Source organism: Equus caballus, chromosome 1, assembly GCF_041296265.1.
Source record: "Equus caballus isolate H_3958 breed thoroughbred chromosome 1, TB-T2T, whole genome shotgun sequence".
NCBI lineage: Eukaryota > Metazoa > Chordata > Mammalia > Perissodactyla > Equidae > Equus > Equus caballus.
In genome coordinates this window covers 28,514,262-28,530,719 of record NC_091684.1, presented here as the reverse complement: position 1 = coordinate 28,530,719, position 16,458 = coordinate 28,514,262, and the positions used below count along the sequence as shown (strand labels likewise).

At 53.0% G+C, this 16,458-nt stretch overlaps 1 protein-coding gene across 4 annotated transcripts; it reads left to right on the top strand.

The window, feature by feature from the left end:
- Positions 1 to 3,128: 3,128 nt before the first annotated feature.
- Positions 3,129 to 15,806, top strand: MFSD13A (major facilitator superfamily domain containing 13A). 4 transcript variants are annotated; one of them, XM_023640281.2, is made up of 10 exons: positions 3,129 to 3,248; positions 10,106 to 10,348; positions 10,812 to 10,894; positions 11,488 to 11,940; positions 12,073 to 12,196; positions 12,837 to 12,933; positions 13,486 to 13,657; positions 13,731 to 13,924; positions 14,616 to 14,686; positions 14,978 to 15,806. In XM_023640281.2, the coding sequence occupies exons 2-10, from the start codon at positions 10,181 to 10,183 to the stop codon at positions 15,005 to 15,007; spliced, it is 1,392 nt and encodes a 463-aa protein (XP_023496049.1). In that variant the 5' UTR covers positions 3,129 to 3,248; positions 10,106 to 10,180; the 3' UTR covers positions 15,008 to 15,806. The 4 variants fall into 4 exon arrangements, with proteins under 4 accessions (XP_023496049.1, XP_001498876.1, XP_070077974.1 ...); XM_001498826.6 differs by lacking the exon at positions 14,616 to 14,686; XM_070221873.1 differs by lacking the exons at positions 10,812 to 10,894; positions 14,616 to 14,686.
- The last annotated feature ends 652 nt before the right edge of the window (positions 15,807 to 16,458 follow it).

Here is a 16,458-nt window from a genome sequence, read left to right as displayed (position 1 = left end):
AGAGGTGAAGGCCTGACTGAGCATGGAGCCACAGAAGAAGTGGAGCCAGGGGACAGAGAGAGAAATTGGGTCCTGATTACATCGTTTGAGTCCTGGACTTTAAAGTTACACGAACCAATAAATTCCTTTTTTGTTTAATCTAGCTTGAGTGGAGTCTTCTGTTGCTTGCATCCATGATACACCCCTGCATGTTTTTCTCTCAGCATTTTATTATGAAAAATTTCAAAATTCAGCAACCTGAGTTAATCAGAAGCTCAGTTGTGGGCAAAGTAGAGGATAGATTGGGGTGAGAGAGAGGCTGGAAGGCAGTCTTGGAGGAAGTTCTCACATTAACCCAGGAAAAGTGACAACCAAAACAGGTGCAGGGGATGGGAAAGAGGTGGGAGCAGATTCGCCTGGACTTGATCCCATATAACTGCCTGGATGGAGATGGTAGGATAGAGGCAGATGCACATGCTTTTGGCTTGGCTGCCTGGCAATCCTGGAAATTAAAAAACACTAGTGGGCAATTGGAAGTTAAGGGAGTGGTGAGTTCAGGTGGGGCATCTGGGGACCTGTCCAGCAAGCAGTTTTATATTCAGGCTGAAGGAGGGAGGGTGGTTAGTCATAAAGAGAAAAGTAGCAGGTGAAGTTACCAAAACACCTGCTACCCTTGGCCCATATCACACTGTCACCATGGCTGCCAGTTTGTTGGGTTCCACTTATTCCTTTTCATGGCAGCAATCTTGTTTCTGAAGTCCATTTTACCCCATATAGTCTATGGTCTGGAAAGTTTTAGTGAATAAATGAAAAGAGTATTGAAAATGGAAACTTGGGGGACCCTCCCTCCGTGTTTAGAAAGCCCTGGGAAAAAGTGACCCAGTGAAGGAGAGTGAAGAGGAGTGGTGGAACCTAGATCAGAGACGTCAGAAGCCAAGGGAAGAGAGAATTTCAAGGAGACAGAGTGCTTGTGGATTTATCTGTCCCATGATCCAGGGAGTCTGATACATCTCAAGAAGGCATGTGATATGTCCTTCAGTTGCACCCCATGTCCCCTCCCAGTTAGGTCTGTGCTTGGCAGCTGGGAAGGGAAATCAGAGATAATCACAAGGCCCGGCCCTGGTGCTGACATAAAAGGATAACTGGTTACACTGTCTGTAAAATCAGAGGGCTGAGGGACCTCAGAGTCTAACCATGGTGTATTAAGTTCAACATAGCCAAAATATTTCCTATTAGGTCACATCCATTCTGCCCCTTTGTAGCCCTCCCCGTTCCCCCATTCCCAACTGGACACCCAGGAAGGGCTAGGTAAAGACTTAGGGTTTGTTCTGAAATAAAGGCACATGCTGGCCAGAGATGGAAAGGCAGGGGGACCCCTTTAGTCAATCTACAGAGGCCCTAGTGTGCCAGACTCCATGCTGAATGGTGGGTTTACCTGCTGTCTATACTCACAGCCAGGAAAGTACAGATGTGGGTAAGGGGTAGGGATGGAGGAGAAATGGTGACCTTCCTTCTAGTCAGGAGAACTTTCTGGAGCAAGAAGGGTTCCTGCAATTGCTTGAAGTCTAGAAGAGAGGTGATGTGTGTGTGGCTTAGGGGGGACATAGGAAGTAAGAAAAGGGTCTGAAGGGGCAGGATTGGGGAGGAGGGAAATGAGATAGACTGTGGGAGATGGATGCTGGGGGCAAGGTTCATGGGATCCCTGGGGGCTCCCCAGGAACTGGTTGAACAGACTCTAGCTTCTGGGCTCTTGCATGGGCCATTTGCTGTGGGTGGGCCCTTTACCAGATTGTCAGGAAGGAGGAAGAGAACAATATTCTTTTTTTTTTTTTTTTTGAGGAAGATTAGCCCTGAGCTAACACCTACTGCCAATCCTCCTCTTTTTCCTGAGGAAGACTGGCCATGAGCTAACATCCGTGCCCATCTTCCTCTACTTTATATGTGGGACGCCTGTGACAGCATGGCTTGACAGGCGCTGCATAGGTCCGCACCCAGGATCCGAACTGGCGAACCCTGGACCACTGAAGCGGAATGTGCGAACTTTAGCCACTACACCACCAGGCCAGCCCCGAGAACAATATTCTTGTTGACAATCAACAAAGGGGTAAGGGCCAAAAGTTCGAAAACCTCTTCCACCCGTTTCCCATTTAATGCCCACAAAATCCCTGTAAGGCATAAGACAGAGGCTCACAAAAGGAGGGACCCTTTAACAAAGAAGCAGTGGGGCTAGGGGACTGAGTCTCAGGTCCCCCAGAAGCCAAAGGCTATGCTCGTTCCCCTGCCTCCCAGGGGAGGGAAACAGCAGGTTTGGAGTGTGTCCTGTTTGATTGTCTGGAAACTAACAAGGTTTACAGGCCTGGGAGAAGACATGGGACATCCTCCACAGACTAGACTGAGCAAAACACAACTTTGAGGGCCTGGGCTGGGAGAGGAAGAGGAAAGACTCCTGTTCTGGGAGTCAGGAGAGCTGAGTTCCAGCTGTATGGGCCTCTTGCTTGTTGTGTGGAAGTCACTGAAACTCTCTGAGCCTCAGTTTCCTTATCTGTAAAATGAGGAAAATGGCACCGACCTCGAAGGGATGATGTGAGGACACAACAAGATCATAAGCACGTAGAGTGCTTCACACAGTACAGGGCACAGAGTAAAAGCTCCGTACTCCTTATATTTTACTATTACTATTATCAATACGAGGAGGTTGGGCTGCATGGTTGTTCTCTCAGGGTCTGGCGCCTCTGGCCTGAGCCCTGATGCCCACAGCTCACGCTTGGCCTGTCTACTCTTGAAGGACGCATAATTCAGCAACAGGGAGTCCCAGGTCGTGCCACTGCCATCTCCTTATCGGCCTCAGCAGTGTATCCAGTCAGACCACAAGGCTTGAAGGAAGGTGCCGAGCTCTCTTCGATCTCCGAATTAAGGAGGGACGGGGGAGCGGAACGGGGCGCTCAGAAAAAACTTGATTTGAACTGAAAGGACACTTCAGTCATTTCAGAGGGGGTTAGCCGGTCAGGAATCCAGGCAACCTACCCTCTTCTTGCTGGAGTCCACTGTCTCCTCTTGGTCCCTAAGGGCAAGAGCCCATGACAAACATGGCGGCGGCAGCCTCGGGCGTGGGCACCTGCCGGGCGGCGGTCCCGGAGCCGCGCGGAGCCAATCGCTGGGCGAGGGCGGAGGGAGAGGCTGGGGAAGCGGCCGGCGGCGTGTGCGCAGGCGCAGCGGCTCGCACCTGGCTCCTGGCGGCCGCGGAATTAAGCTTCGCTGTCACGATTGCGGTGAGGGGCTGGCACGCGGCCGGGGCTGGGGGCAGGAGCGGGCCGGACCGGGGACCCGTCAGACACAAAGGACAGACCCGGGGGGCACAGGAATGCTGTCCGTTCTGGGAGTCCTGGGGCCTGTCTGCGGGGGTCCCTGAGGTGGTCAGGTTGTGGGTTGAGAGTCTGGGTGGGAGAAGCTTGGGCTCAAGGGGCGAGGGTGGAATCCTTGCAGAAGGGCTCCCTGGGGTTGGGGTCGCGGGAGGCTTCAGGTCGGGATCAAGTTCATTAACATGATGGCTCTTAACCCTGGTGGCGTAGTAGAACCACTTGAGGAGCTTTAAAAGAACAACGATGATACTGGGCCCCACCCCTGCAAATTGCGATTTAATTGGTCAGGGGTGAGGCTTGGGCCTCGGTGTGATAATACCGGCAGCTTCTCAGGTGATCTTAAAGTGCACACGGGCTGAAGGACCACCACATGTTTCAGCGCCAGCTACTGAGTAAATCCCTCGTGGGGTGACCCCAGACTGCTCAGTGGCATGGGAGGGGCGGGCGGTCCTTGGGGGAAGTTGCTGAGCCGCCAGTACTGTTGTAGTAACCTGCCCAGGACGGGGAGGGAAAACGTCCCTCCTCCAATAAGGTGAAAGTCCGTTTCTTGCCTGAGGAGGAGGACGGGCCCTTTAGTAGTGGGGTGGAAGGTGGGCTGGACCCTGCTGTGGGGAGACTGGGTGGGGAGACAAGACTCCGGCTGTGAAACAGGAAACACAGCAGACAATTCAGAAGTCAGCTGCTTGTTGAGAAAAGGATACACCTAGTGTTTGTGTAGGGTAGTATACCTTTCAGCTGCATTTGATACCCCTGAGGACAGGCAGGGAGTGGAATTTTATCCTGCTTCAAAGACGTAGCAACAAACTTTCAGATGGCTACTTAGTGGTAAGATTCAGATCTGACCCAGGGTTCCCAACTCCAAATTATGCTTATTAGTAGCCTTTTCCCTCTGCTCTAACTGCGTCTCATACAGTCTTTAGTTCTTCTGAAAGGATTTGGAAGCAAACACCCACCCTCCTTCTGATGCCCCTCGCCCTGTATGGCATTTTTGGTTTCCTTCACCAAATCCATCAGCATTCCCCCCCCAACCCCCACCCCCGCCAAAGGTTGGCTTAGAAGTCAGAGAGATGCTATTTCCATCCCTTTCTAGTTCTTTATCTCCCAGTACCCTGATGGGGTGAAGAGGGGAGACTCTTGTGTGTTGTTTACAAGACCCTTCCTGATCTGGTGTCTTTCTACCTCCTTGTTCTGAGCTTTCTTACCATATTGTTTCTCTTTTCCTTAGCATAGTGCTGGGCACATGGTAAAAGGTTAATAAATGTTACTTTTTGTTATTATCACTATTCCTCTTTGTACACCTGTTGCCTTGCTGGACATGTTTTACTCGGCAGGGCACCTCAAGGTTCCCCAGGTTGCCTCTCTGTGACTCCCACAGCCAAGCAGAAGGCACTGCTGAGGGGCACAGTGGGATCTGGGGGTGACACTCCTCCTATGTCTACTGCTCTTCCCTAGGGTTGAGGGTGCCCATATTGGCCTTTTAGGGACAAATTGACCCAGCACCTACTGTGTGGTGAAGAAGCCTGGTGGAGGCAGGGAGCAGAAATTGGGGGCCAGTCTGACCTGGCCCTGTCATTATGGAGCTTGGGGGCTGGAGGAAGGCAAGGGAGGCATTTAGATGCTGATACAGGAGTCACGGGACCCGAAAAGGGGAGAGGACACCTGACTAGGTGTACTGGGGAAGGCTTGTGCCACTGAACTGGGCCTTGATTCATCAGGATTTGGTAAGATAGTGGTGGAGGGTGGGCATAGTGACGTAGAAATGCTGAGATTTTTTTAGTCAGAAACACCTGTTTTGAATCTTGGCTCCAGCACGTAATAGCTCTGTGGTTTTGGGCCAGTTATTTAAGCTGCAGAGCCTTGGTTTCTTCATTTATAAAATGAGGACGGAAATAGTAACGAGAGTTGTAAAGATTTCTGATGATGGATATAAAAGCCGGGAGTGTCCTAAATGCCTGAGAAATGGTATGTACAGTCATGCGCCGCGTAATAACATTTCAGTCAATGACAGACCGCATATAAGACGGTGGTCCCATAAGATTAGTACCATATAGCCTAGGTGAGTAGTAGGCTGTGCCATCTAGTTCGTGTAAGTACACTCTATGTCGTTCCTACAGCGACAAAATTGCCTAACAACACATTTCTCAGAACATATCCCTGTCGTTAAGGGACGCATGACTGTAGTTACATCTAGGGTATTTTAGGTGGAAGGAACAGCATGAACAAAGGTGTAGAGGTAGCATTTAAAAAAGAATTTGAGGGAGGGCAGAATATACCAGCCGGTGAGAGGCATCATTGTTGGATCCTGGAAAGAGAACTTCAATCATGGATTTGGCAGAAGGAGACACTGACTGGAACCCTTTAAAGATCGTGAAACCAAGCTTCAGAGACATGGGCAAGAATAATATTAATAGCTACTGTCTATTGAAGTTCTTCCATGTGCCAGGTACTATGCTTGCTGCTTTATATACCTTTTGCATTTCAGCCTCGCAGCACTCTCAGAGGTTGGCATTATTGTCCCCACTTGATGGATGAGGAGACTGAGGCCCAGGGAGGGAGTGGCTGGCTCAAGGCCACATAACTGGGACATACCAGCAGAGGGGCAGGGATAGGCTGTGGGGGCCTTCAGCAGGCTCTCCTGCAAGGTGTCAGGTTGGGGTGGAGCTGGTTACAGGTTACAGGATATCTCACCTAGGTTGTACGGCTAGGCTGGTGTGGGCTCCAAGCTGTTCCTGCCCAGGAGAGGCAGGGCTGTTCTCTGTTGAGGTGGATTGAGGGTGGGGAGGGCTAGTAGGAGAAGGTGTTTCCTGCTAGAGGAGCACAATCCGGAAGAGGAACCGCTGGAGTGCCCTGCACACTCCTCCACCAGCTCCCTCTCCCGGGCAGAGACTTACTTCGACAGCTGGCTTTGCCTGCAGCTCTGGTCTGTGGTCGGGGTTAGTCTCTGGCACTCCAGAACATCATATGTCTTCCTGCTCCTTGCAGGCCCTCTTCTTCTGACTTTCGTTTTCGTACCCTGTCATTTCTCTTGAACTGCTTTACCATGGGAAGGGGCAGGATATTCCCCTGCTCCTGCCTTGATCTAAGTGAGCCCAAGAAAAAGCCAGTTTCTGAACATCTTCCGTGTGATGGGCACAGTACTCTGGGCTTCCTGGACTTTAGTTTAATCCTTCATGCACCCCTGTAATGATAGGCCTTATTACCCCCATTTTACAGACACGTTAAGTGACTTGCCTGAGGTTATACTCAGTAGGAAGTGCAGTTGGATTTAAACCTAGGCCCTTCTGATAGCAAAAGTCATACCCTTTCCATTCTCACCACCCTTTGAGGTTTCCTTCTACTGTTGCCCCAGAGTGCAGGAAGCCAACTGTGGAAGCTGGGGACCTTGCCTGCAGGGTTCGCCTTCCACAGCAACCGGGGCTGGTCACTGGACATCTGGGTAGAGGGTGGGGAGGTGGGGGAGGGTGCTTCACTTCCTTGGCCAAAGGCTTCGGAGGTGAGGTGGGGGAGTTCTGAAAGGCCCTGGGGAATCAGAGAAAGTGACCTGGGTTAAGGATAGTAACAGAGGTGTACATTGTGTACATAATTAATCCCCGCCCCATCCTGTGAGGTGGGGATGGAAGGCCTGAGAGGTTTGATGGTAATAATGTCTAGAGTGCTCACCGCATTTACCGTGCCAAGAGCTTTAGAGTATCTTCTGTTGACGGCTAACAATAGCTTTAGGAAGGTTGGCCCCCCACTGCAGATCAAGAAACAGGCATAGAGAGGTTAAGCAAGTTGCTCCAGGTCTTCCAGGTAGTTCAATGGGAGAGTCAGGACTTCAGGACCTCCAGTGTGTCTTCTTTCCACTACATTACTTAGAAAGTGCCGAGGAAGCTTTAGGGTGACGGATCTGTTCGTGGTCTCAGTTGTGGTGATGGTTTCACAGGTGCATACATATGTTAAAACTGATGAGACTGCACACTTTGAATATGTGAAGATTATTGTATGTCAGTTATACCTCAATAAAGCTGTGAAAAAAGAGAAGCATTTTCCACTAAATGTTCCCTCGGGCTCAAGGGCCCCAGGGAGAGACCACCTGGCCGTCCTCCTGCTTTGGGGCAAGGTAGCATCACTGTGGCCCAGGGAAGATTCTCACAGACTTAATGGCTGGTTTCAGGTAGTTTTGTCCACTTCTCCTCTCGTTCTCCCACCACTAGGCATAGACTGGTCCAGGGGTGGGGGGTGGGGCTGCATACAGCTCTCTTGAGTGATTGCACTCAGCTTCCAGTGACCCTGAGAGATCCCAGTGAGATTCCCTCCTTATTCTCCCCTCAGAGCCTCTTTCTCTACCAGCCAGTCCCTCCCACAGCAAGAGTTGTCGAGTCAACCCATTCTCCCTGAGAGGGAGATAGAGGGCCAAGACCCAAGCCCTGTCCTCAAAGACCCCACAGTCAGGTTGGAGTGGGGGCAGGAGGCATCAGTGAGCACCTAAGGAGTGAGAGAAGGTCTGGACACAGCGCTGGCTCCTGAAGGATGAGTGACATTGGAGATGAGGAGATGGGGGGGGGGGGTGTTTCTGGTGGGAGGCGCTAGCAAGAACAAAGGCCTGGCCAGAGGAGAGGGTGGCTTGAAGACCCAAGGGAAGCTGGCCTAGACAGCCTGGGAGAGGCGGGATTGCAGAGGCTCTTGAAGGCTGGGCAGGGATGGGGACCCCTGGTGGGTGATGGGGCAAGGACAGGTCCTGTGGGTCATTACTCTTGTACTGGGGCTGAAGTTGGCTCTCCAAGCCCTGACCCTGATGGGAAACAGAAGTTTTGGCTCCGTGTGTGAGTGTGTGTGCACAGAAATGTAGATGAGGCCCATGGGCAGGCTTGGGTCACGAGGACTCGCAGAGGAACAGCCCCTGGAGATGTGTATGTTTCCTGGGCTGCTGTGACAAGTTACCACAAACCAGGTGGCTTAAAACAACCCAAATTTATTCTCTCATAGTTCTGGAGGGTAGAAGTCTGAAATCAAGACGTCTGCAGGGTCACGCTCCCTCCGGGGGCTCTGGGGGAGAAGCCTTCCTCACGTCTTCCTAGCTTCTTGTGGTTGCCTGCAATCCTTGGCGCTCCTTGACTTGTAGCTGCATCACTCCAGTTTCTGCCTTCGTCTTCACATGGCCGTCTTCTCTTTGTGTATGTCTGTCTCTTGTCCAAATTTCTGTTTCCTTATAAGGATACCAGCCATTGGATTAGGGCCCATCCTAATTCAGTCTGACCTCATCTTAACTTGGGTACATCTGTAAAGATCCTATTTCCAAATAAGGTCACAGTTACTGGTACTAGGGGTTAGGACTTGAACATATCTTTTTTGGAGACACAATTCAACTTGCAACAGGGAGTTTGAGAGAAGGAAGACCCCATAGCTTCCCTCTGGGGGTCAGATAAGCACACATGAGGTTATTTTTCTGAAAAGAGAACAGCAACTTTGAGTCTAAAATAAGAGACAGATAGACTTAATGCCCCGCTGCTCAGCGTGTGGTCATGGACCAGCAGTCTCGGTGTCACCTGGGACATCACCTGGATTAGAAATGCAGAATCTCAGATTCCTCCCCAGACCTACTGAGTCAAAATCTACATTTTGACAAAGTCCCCAGGTGACTTGAAAGCACATTACACTTTGAGAAGCGCTGCTCTAGTAAAAATCCGACTTTTATTTCCTTTCCCACTCATGGTCCGTCTAGCCTGCCAGGCTGTGCACGAGTCGGCCTGGTTGGAAGCCATGCACCCTTGCTGTCCTTTGTTCTCTCTTCATGTAACATGTTCTTGAGTTTCTGTCCCATGTGTGGAGGTCGCCCACGTGATTGCCCTTTCTGGAGAGCATTGGGCTTGCCGAGCCAGTCCCTTTGTTGCCTTCTTGGGCTGTGTCCAACTTTTTGCTCTTTATTAATGTTGCTGCCACGAACATCTCTCTACACGTTCCTTTGGGATTAGTTCCTTCAACTGGAATTTCTGGAATCAAAGTGTGTAAGCAGTTCTGGACTCTTATCGCATCTTATCATTGTTATAAACCTCTGGAACCTGACATCACAGCAGCTTTCTCCATTCCACCCAGCAGTTCACAGGAGCCCAGTTTGGGAGGTCAAGTGGCAGAAAAGGCTTTGGAGCCAGACAGGCCAGGGTTCCATCTGCTACTTTTCTGCTGTGTGACATTGGGCAAATTACTTAACATCTCTGAGCTTGGCGTTGCTCTCCTATAACACTGTAATAGTGCTATAAACTTTGTAGGGATTTTATAAAGATAATAATGACACCACCAACATCCATTTATTGAGCACTTTCTCTGAGTTGTCTTACTTAATCCTTGCATTCCTCTGCAGAGTAGTCATGATCGTCCCCTTTTCCCTCTTACAGAAGTGGAGACAGGCTTGGGTTAAGCAGCTTGCCTGAGGTTACACTGTAGGTACATCATGTGCCCAAGCCCAGGGTTGTTATGTCTGGACCGTTAAGGTTGGATAGTCTGGATGAAAGAAGATACTGAGCACACTGCCCAGCACACGACCTGGCTCAGCACTTGTTGGATGCCTGCCTTCCCTTCCCACGCCTTTATCAGCTTCCTTGGGTTGCTCCCGGGTGGTGGTATCTAGCCCAGCATTGTTTCAGCTCTGCGTCATTAATGATTCCCCAGCTTTGTTTTACGCACAAACTTTCTCCCAGTGGAAATGAGTTTTTAAATGACTCAGACATCTGGGGTTAGGAACAGAGCTGGCTCTGATCCCTGCAGCTAACTGGCTTCTTCTTCCCCAGAGACAAGGATGGCCAGACTGCCCATGGCCATGAGCACTCCTCAGTTCTCCCGGGGCTGAGGCTGGGCTGGCAGCCATGGGGCTGGGCAGGCCCCAGGCCTGGTTGTTGGGCCTGCCCACAGCCGTGGTCTATGGCTCCCTGGCCCTCTTCATCTCTGTCCTGCACAACGTGTTCCTGCTTTACTACGTGGACACCTTTGTCTCAGTGTACAAGATCAACAAAGCTGCCTTCTGGGTTGGAGAGGTAGGCCAGTGCTGGGGGGCCAGCCCAGGGGAGCTGGGCAGATTGCAGTACAGGGACCCCTGGTCAGGAGCATGGGGTGGGCCAGGTTGCCTACCAAGACTCAGCAAGAAAAGCTGGAGCTGGAAGCTTTGATGACTCCTCCTCAGTGGGGATTACACCAGCACCCCTGGCCACTGTCCTGTGAGCCAGGCACTGTTCTGTGTGTTCATATATGTAATAAAATATATTCACATATATTAATTTATCAGCTGGTTGCATTTACCAGCTGGGCCCTGGATGGGTGGGAGTTTGATTGGGGCAGTGGCTGGTAGAGGGGGTTTTAGCAGAGGGACTGACCTGAGCAAAGATTTGCAGGCAGGAAAGCTGGAGTCATCTTTGAGGGGTGGCGAGCAGGCTGGGGTAGGGAAAGGCCTGGAGAGGAGCTGCCCGGAGCCCACCTGCCCCGTCTCCCCTCTGCCTACAGACGGTGTTTCTCCTCTGGAACAGCCTCAATGACCCCCTCTTCGGCTGGCTGAGTGACCGTCAGTTCCTCAGCTCCCAGCCCCGGTTTGTGTCCTGGGGTTGGCTCATAACTGGTCCAGTCCCACCCCACCCTACCGCAGTGCTGGAGGACCCCTGCCTGTGTTTGGGTGGAGAAAAAAAGGGAGACTATTTTCAGCTGTCGTCCAGGCTTCCTCCCTTCCCCAGGGTCAGGGCAGGCTGTGTCCGGGTTGGAGAAGTGGCCTGGACCAACTGTTGCTTTGCTCTCCTGGGGGAGAAATTCACCCCAGCTTGGCTTGTAGGGCACTCAGAACTGGGCACTGTACAGCAAACACCCTCTGCTGCTTCTGGCAGATTCTTTCACCCCATCCCTGCTTGGGTCCATCACTGCCCCTAGCACTGAGAAATGGGTATCCCCCACCCTTTGGCCATCAGCCCTGGCAGGCTGGCAAGGGAGCAGAGAAAAGAGTGTACCCAGTGGTGAGTTGTGCTTCCTAAGTTGGAGGCTGAGGACTCGGGGCTCAGTGGCGCCACCTTGTGAGAGTCTCACCCTGTGTGAGTCTCACACTCTGGGCCTCTGTCCTTCCTTTGGGGCAGGGGGAACTGGGGCCTGCCAAGGCTCTGAGGGCATCTCCCAACAGCCCTCCTCTCCCTGGCAGGTTGGGCACCGGGCTATCCTCGAGGGCCGTGGTGCTGGCACGGGTGCGGGCACTGGGCTGGCACGGGCCGCTGCTGGCACTGTCATTCCTGGCGTTCTGGGTGCCCTGGGCCCCAGCTGGCCTGCAGTTCTTGCTGTGCCTGTGCCTCTATGATGGCTTCCTGACGCTCGTGGACCTGCACCATCACGCCTTGCTGGCTGACCTGGCCCTCTCAGCCCACGACCGCACCCACCTCAACTTCTACTGCTCCCTCTTCAGTGCGGCTGGCTCCCTCTCTGTCTTTGCCTCCTATGCCTTCTGGGACAAAGAGGACTTCTCTTCTTTCCGCGTCTTCTGCGTGGCACTGGCCGCTGGCTCTGGGCTGGGCTTTGTGGGGGCCACACGGCTGCTGAAGCGGCGGGTTGAGGCAGCTGGCAGGGATCCAGGGTACCCAGCCCTGGCCGTGGATGGCAGGTGAGTAGTCAGCCCCAGCTCTCCAGGATCCCACCAGCACTCTACCTGGTGTGATTTCAATCCTGGGTCCCCTGATGGTGGCTGCCCTGTGGCCCAACTCTGGGCCATTCTTGACTCCCCTCTGCCCGGTAGCCTGTGTGGAGAGGAGCCACTTGCAGGCGGTGAGGAGGCGGGCAGCATCACCTTGGGCCAGTACCTCCGGCAGCTGGCACACCACCGGAACTTCCTGTGGTTCGTGGGCATGGACCTGGTACAGGTATGGGAGCAGTCCCCCCACTTTTCACCCCAACCCAGGATGGCTACAGTATGCCTCACTCAAGGGAACAGGCTCCTCAAAAACTGGGAAATCAATACTGGCCCTCGAGTGAGGACTGCTGGGTGATTTGATGTCAGGAACACAGGTTGGGTAGTTAGGACACTGGATTCTAGCACCATCTGAGCTCCTAACTCCCCGTGTGATCTTAGGCAGGTCTCAGTCTCTCTGGGCAGCCACATCCTCACCAGCAAAGTGGGGATATAAAAAAGAGATGCCCCTTTGGGGACTCTGTGACAATCTTTTTAAAACACCAAGTGCCACACCTAAAACACATGTAGTATGTAAGCTAGCCAAATTTAGAAGTAGATTGTTTTTATGTCATTAAGCTTCTTTTACTAAGGTGTTTTCAATAAAAATAAAAAACTTTTAATTTTTCTAATGACGATTTGATCATTCCTGCTAACTTTTAGCAAAATTAGATAAGCAACAGGAATTTGGTTTTAGGTTTTCTGGCATGTTGCATGTTGAGGGACATGGGGATAAAAGGCTGCTCTTGCTCCTGCTGCTCTCCCGTGGGCTTTCGCCCTGTTCCCGGCACCCCCCTTCCCTGCACCTCCTCACTGCTGCTGTTGGGTTGCAGGTCTTTCACTGCCATTTCAACAGCAACTTCTTCCCCCTCTTCCTGGAGCATCTGTTGTCAGACCACATCTCCCTCTCCATGGGCTCCTTCCTGTTGGGTGAGTGGGTGCCTCGGGCAGCCTAGAAGGACAGAGGCTTGCACCCCAAAACCCCTAGCCCAGCTGCAGGCACAGCCACCTCTCCAGCTGGGGCCCAGGTGGCAGAAGTTGCACCTCCGCAGCCCCCAGCTCTGTTTTCTGGAGGAAGGGACGGGAGCCTGTTATGGGTGTGAAGGGGTGGGGCTGCTCTCATGGTGGTCCTCTTGGTGATGGTGCCACCCAGAGGTAATGTGGTGCAGTGGCTGGTTAACAGTGAAGATTAAGTCTGACAGGCCCAAGTGTGCGTCTTGACTCTGCTTATTCACTGTGCGGCCTTTCGTGTTTCTATTTAATCTCTTTGGTCCTACATTTCTCGTCTGTAAAGTAGGGATAATAATGAGACTTACCTTAAAGCATTGTGAGGATTAAATAAAAGGACATGAAGCTCTTAGCACAGAGCCTGCACATGGTTAGTGTTCAATCAATGCAAACTCTGATTCTGAATCTTAAAGTGTGGGTGATAGTGGGAGCTGTGGCAGTGTCCCCTGACGAGGCTTCACCCCTTCTCTTCAGGCATCTCCTACGTCGCTCCCCATCTCAACAACCTCTACTTCCTGCCCCTGTGCCGGCGCTGGGGAGTCTACACTGTGGTGCGGGGGCTCTTCCTGCTCAAGCTGGGCCTGAGCCTGCTTATGCTGTTGGCTGGCCCCGACCGCCCTGGCCTGCTCTGCCTCTTCATTGCCAGGTATGCTTTGCCCTCCCTCACCCTCACCCCTCTGTCTCACCCCTTCATTCTGGCCCGCTCTCTCTGCTGGCAGCAACCGTGTCTTCACTGAGGGCACCTGTAAGCTGTTGACCTTGGTGGTCACCGACCTGGTGGACGAGGACCTGGTGCTGAACCACCGCAAGCAGGCGGCCTCCGCGCTTCTCTTTGGCATGGTGGCCCTGGTGACCAAGCCAGGCCAGACCTTCGCACCACTGCTGGGCACCTGGCTGCTGTGCTTCTACACAGGTGGGGCCTGGGGGCTGGCACGGGGTTCTCAAGGCTCCAGGGGGCACAGCTTACCTGGTACACCAGCTGGCAAGCCTGGGCTGTAGGTCCAGTAAGGGGAGAGAATAGCAACCAGCCGACAGAGGCTGGGCCTGGGCCGCCCCGGGCTGCCACCCCTCCTCTGCCTCTCCCCACATGGGGGAACTGGGTCTCTGATTCTTCCGTTCTTTCAATAGTTCATTCATTCATTCAACAAATAGGTCTAGAATACCTTCCCTGCCAGGTGCTGCTCTAGGTGCCTCTCAGGAGGTAACGATGAATAAGACAGACAAGATCTTTGCCATCATGGAGCTTATACTCTAGTTGGAGGAGGGGTTGCAATAAACAGCCAAACAAGAGAATAGCAGGTAGTGGTAAGTGCCATGGGAAAAATAGACCGTGTGACTGAGAAGCTACTTAGTGTAGTCCAGGAAGGTCTCTCCGAGGAGGTGACAGCAGGATATGAACTGAATGGCAAGGATTTGGTCTAGAGAGATCTCGGAATCCCAGACAGAGGGAGTGGCAAGTGTGAATGCCCGAGGTATCCGGAGTGGCTAGGGGATGAGGGCTCTGTAGATCAGGGCAGAGTTTGGATATTTCTCTGTGCAAACAGAAGCTATTGGGAGGGGTTTAGGCAGGGGAGTGGCATGGTCTGATTTGCGTTGTTTTGAAGTTCCCTCTGACTGCTGTATGGAGAATGGATTGCAGGAAGGCTGTAGCAGAGGCAGTGGAGGCTTGGAGCAGGTGGGGCCAGGGGTTGGGAAGAAGTATTTGGGTTTGGGTGTGTGTTGGAGTTGGGGGAGGTGAAGGATTGGCTGCTGGGGAGTGGTGAAGTTAACTGAGGAATCTAGTAAGACTTTGAGGTATTGGGTGGATGGTGGTGCGGTTCCCCGAGAAGGCAAGAGCAAGGAGAAGCAAGTTTGGGGGAGGAATCAAGAGTTGTGGTTTGGATGTGTACGTGCGACATTTGAGATGTGGCTCTGTGGACTTTGGAGGAGACCAGGGCTGACTGTATTCTTCATGCTCTCATCCTAGGTCATGATCTCTTCCACCAGCCCCCACTGACCCCTGTGGGGAGTGCCCAGCCCTGGCCAGAGCCCCCGGCCCCGCCCCCAGCGCAGGCCCCGACACTCCGCCAGGGCTGCTTCTACCTGCTGGTGCTGGTGCCCATCACCTGTGCTCTGCTGCAGCTGTTCACCTGGTCCCAGTTCACGCTGCATGGGAGGCGCCTGCATATGGTCAAAGCCCAGCGCCAGAACCTGTCACGGGCCCAAACCCTGGACGTTAAGACGGTGTGAGAGGTGTGGCAAGGCCAGCCTGCTAAGGACACTGCCTGCAGCCCCGGGCAGGAGCCGCTTTTGCCAGCCTAGCGTCCTGCTCCTCCGCCTTCCTGGGGTGCTGCCTGGAACACCGATAACATGGGAGCTTCTGGGACTGAGCCAGCAGTGTCACTGAGGTCTAAGTTCCTGCTTCGCTCTCTGGCCCAGCTTGGGCAAGGGCTGGGCTCTGTGTGCTCAGGGACCTGCTTCTCCCTATGGGGCAGGAAGAAGAAGAGGACCAAGAAGGGGTGGGGCTGCCCTGTGGTCACATGGGGTGGCTGTGGGGCGTGGAGGCTTCTCCCACTACCTGGCTGGGGCTGGCTCTCCGCGTGGGCTCAGGAACCACTTTCACCCAGTCAGGGAAAGCTGACTCTAAGTCCCCCCTGCCCCCTCCTGCCACCCTTCCACTGGTTTCTCTCAGAGTTCTCTGCTTCAGTTGTGCCTGAAGTAGCATGCCCCACTGTGGCAGGGCTCCCCCACCCCTACCTGGCCTCTAAAAGAGGTTCATTTCATAGACTGATTAAAGTCAGCCATTTCTATTCCCATTCCTGAGGTCTGTGCTGTGTGTGGGAGTGGTGGGTTGGGGAACAGGATTCTTCACTTAATCAGAAAAGCACCCTGAGAACATTTTCCCAAGGATGAGTGGCAGCCACCTGCATCAGATTCACTGAGGTAGCAGGGAGTGTGTGCAGACCCATAGCTGTGTGGGCACTGGGGAGCGAAAACTTGGGCCATAGCCCCAGTGCGTTTCCCGTGTACCACTGCTGGACATGGTGAGCAAGGAAGAGTGGCCGCTTGTCCTCAGCTTGGAGTCATTGGGGAGCTTTCAAAATGGCTGATGTCTGAGTTCTGTTCCCCAAGATTCTGATTTCCTGGGTCTGGGGTATGGCCTGGGCACTGGGGTTTAGGAAAGCTCTGGGGATTTTAGCCTGCAGCTGGGACTGAGAGCCTCTGCTCCAGGCCATGTTTCTCAGCCTCAGCACTGAGACATGTGGAGCCGCGTAGTTCCTTGTTGTAGGTATTTAGCAGTATCCCTGGCCTCTGCCTACTGGATGCCAGCAGCATCTCCCCTGCAAGTTGTGACAAGCACATCTCCGGATGTTGCCAAGTGTGTCCTGGGGGGCAAAATTGTCCTTAATTAGGAACCACTGCTCTAGGCCAATGGTGTTTTGAGGGTCTGCACAGTGGCTAATAAGA

Excerpts from the sequence above, each read along its gene's own strand:
- MFSD13A (XM_001498826.6), top strand. The coding sequence starts at position 10,181 with ATGGGGCTGGGCAGGCCCCAGGCCTGGTTGTTGGGCCTGCCCACAGCC. Across the intron at positions 10,895-11,487 it reads TTCCTCAGCTCCCAGCCCCG|GTTGGGCACCGGGCTATCCT; the intron begins GTTTGTGTCCTG and ends TCTCCCTGGCAG. Across the intron at positions 12,934-13,485 it reads CATGGGCTCCTTCCTGTTGG|GCATCTCCTACGTCGCTCCC; the intron begins GTGAGTGGGTGC and ends CCTTCTCTTCAG.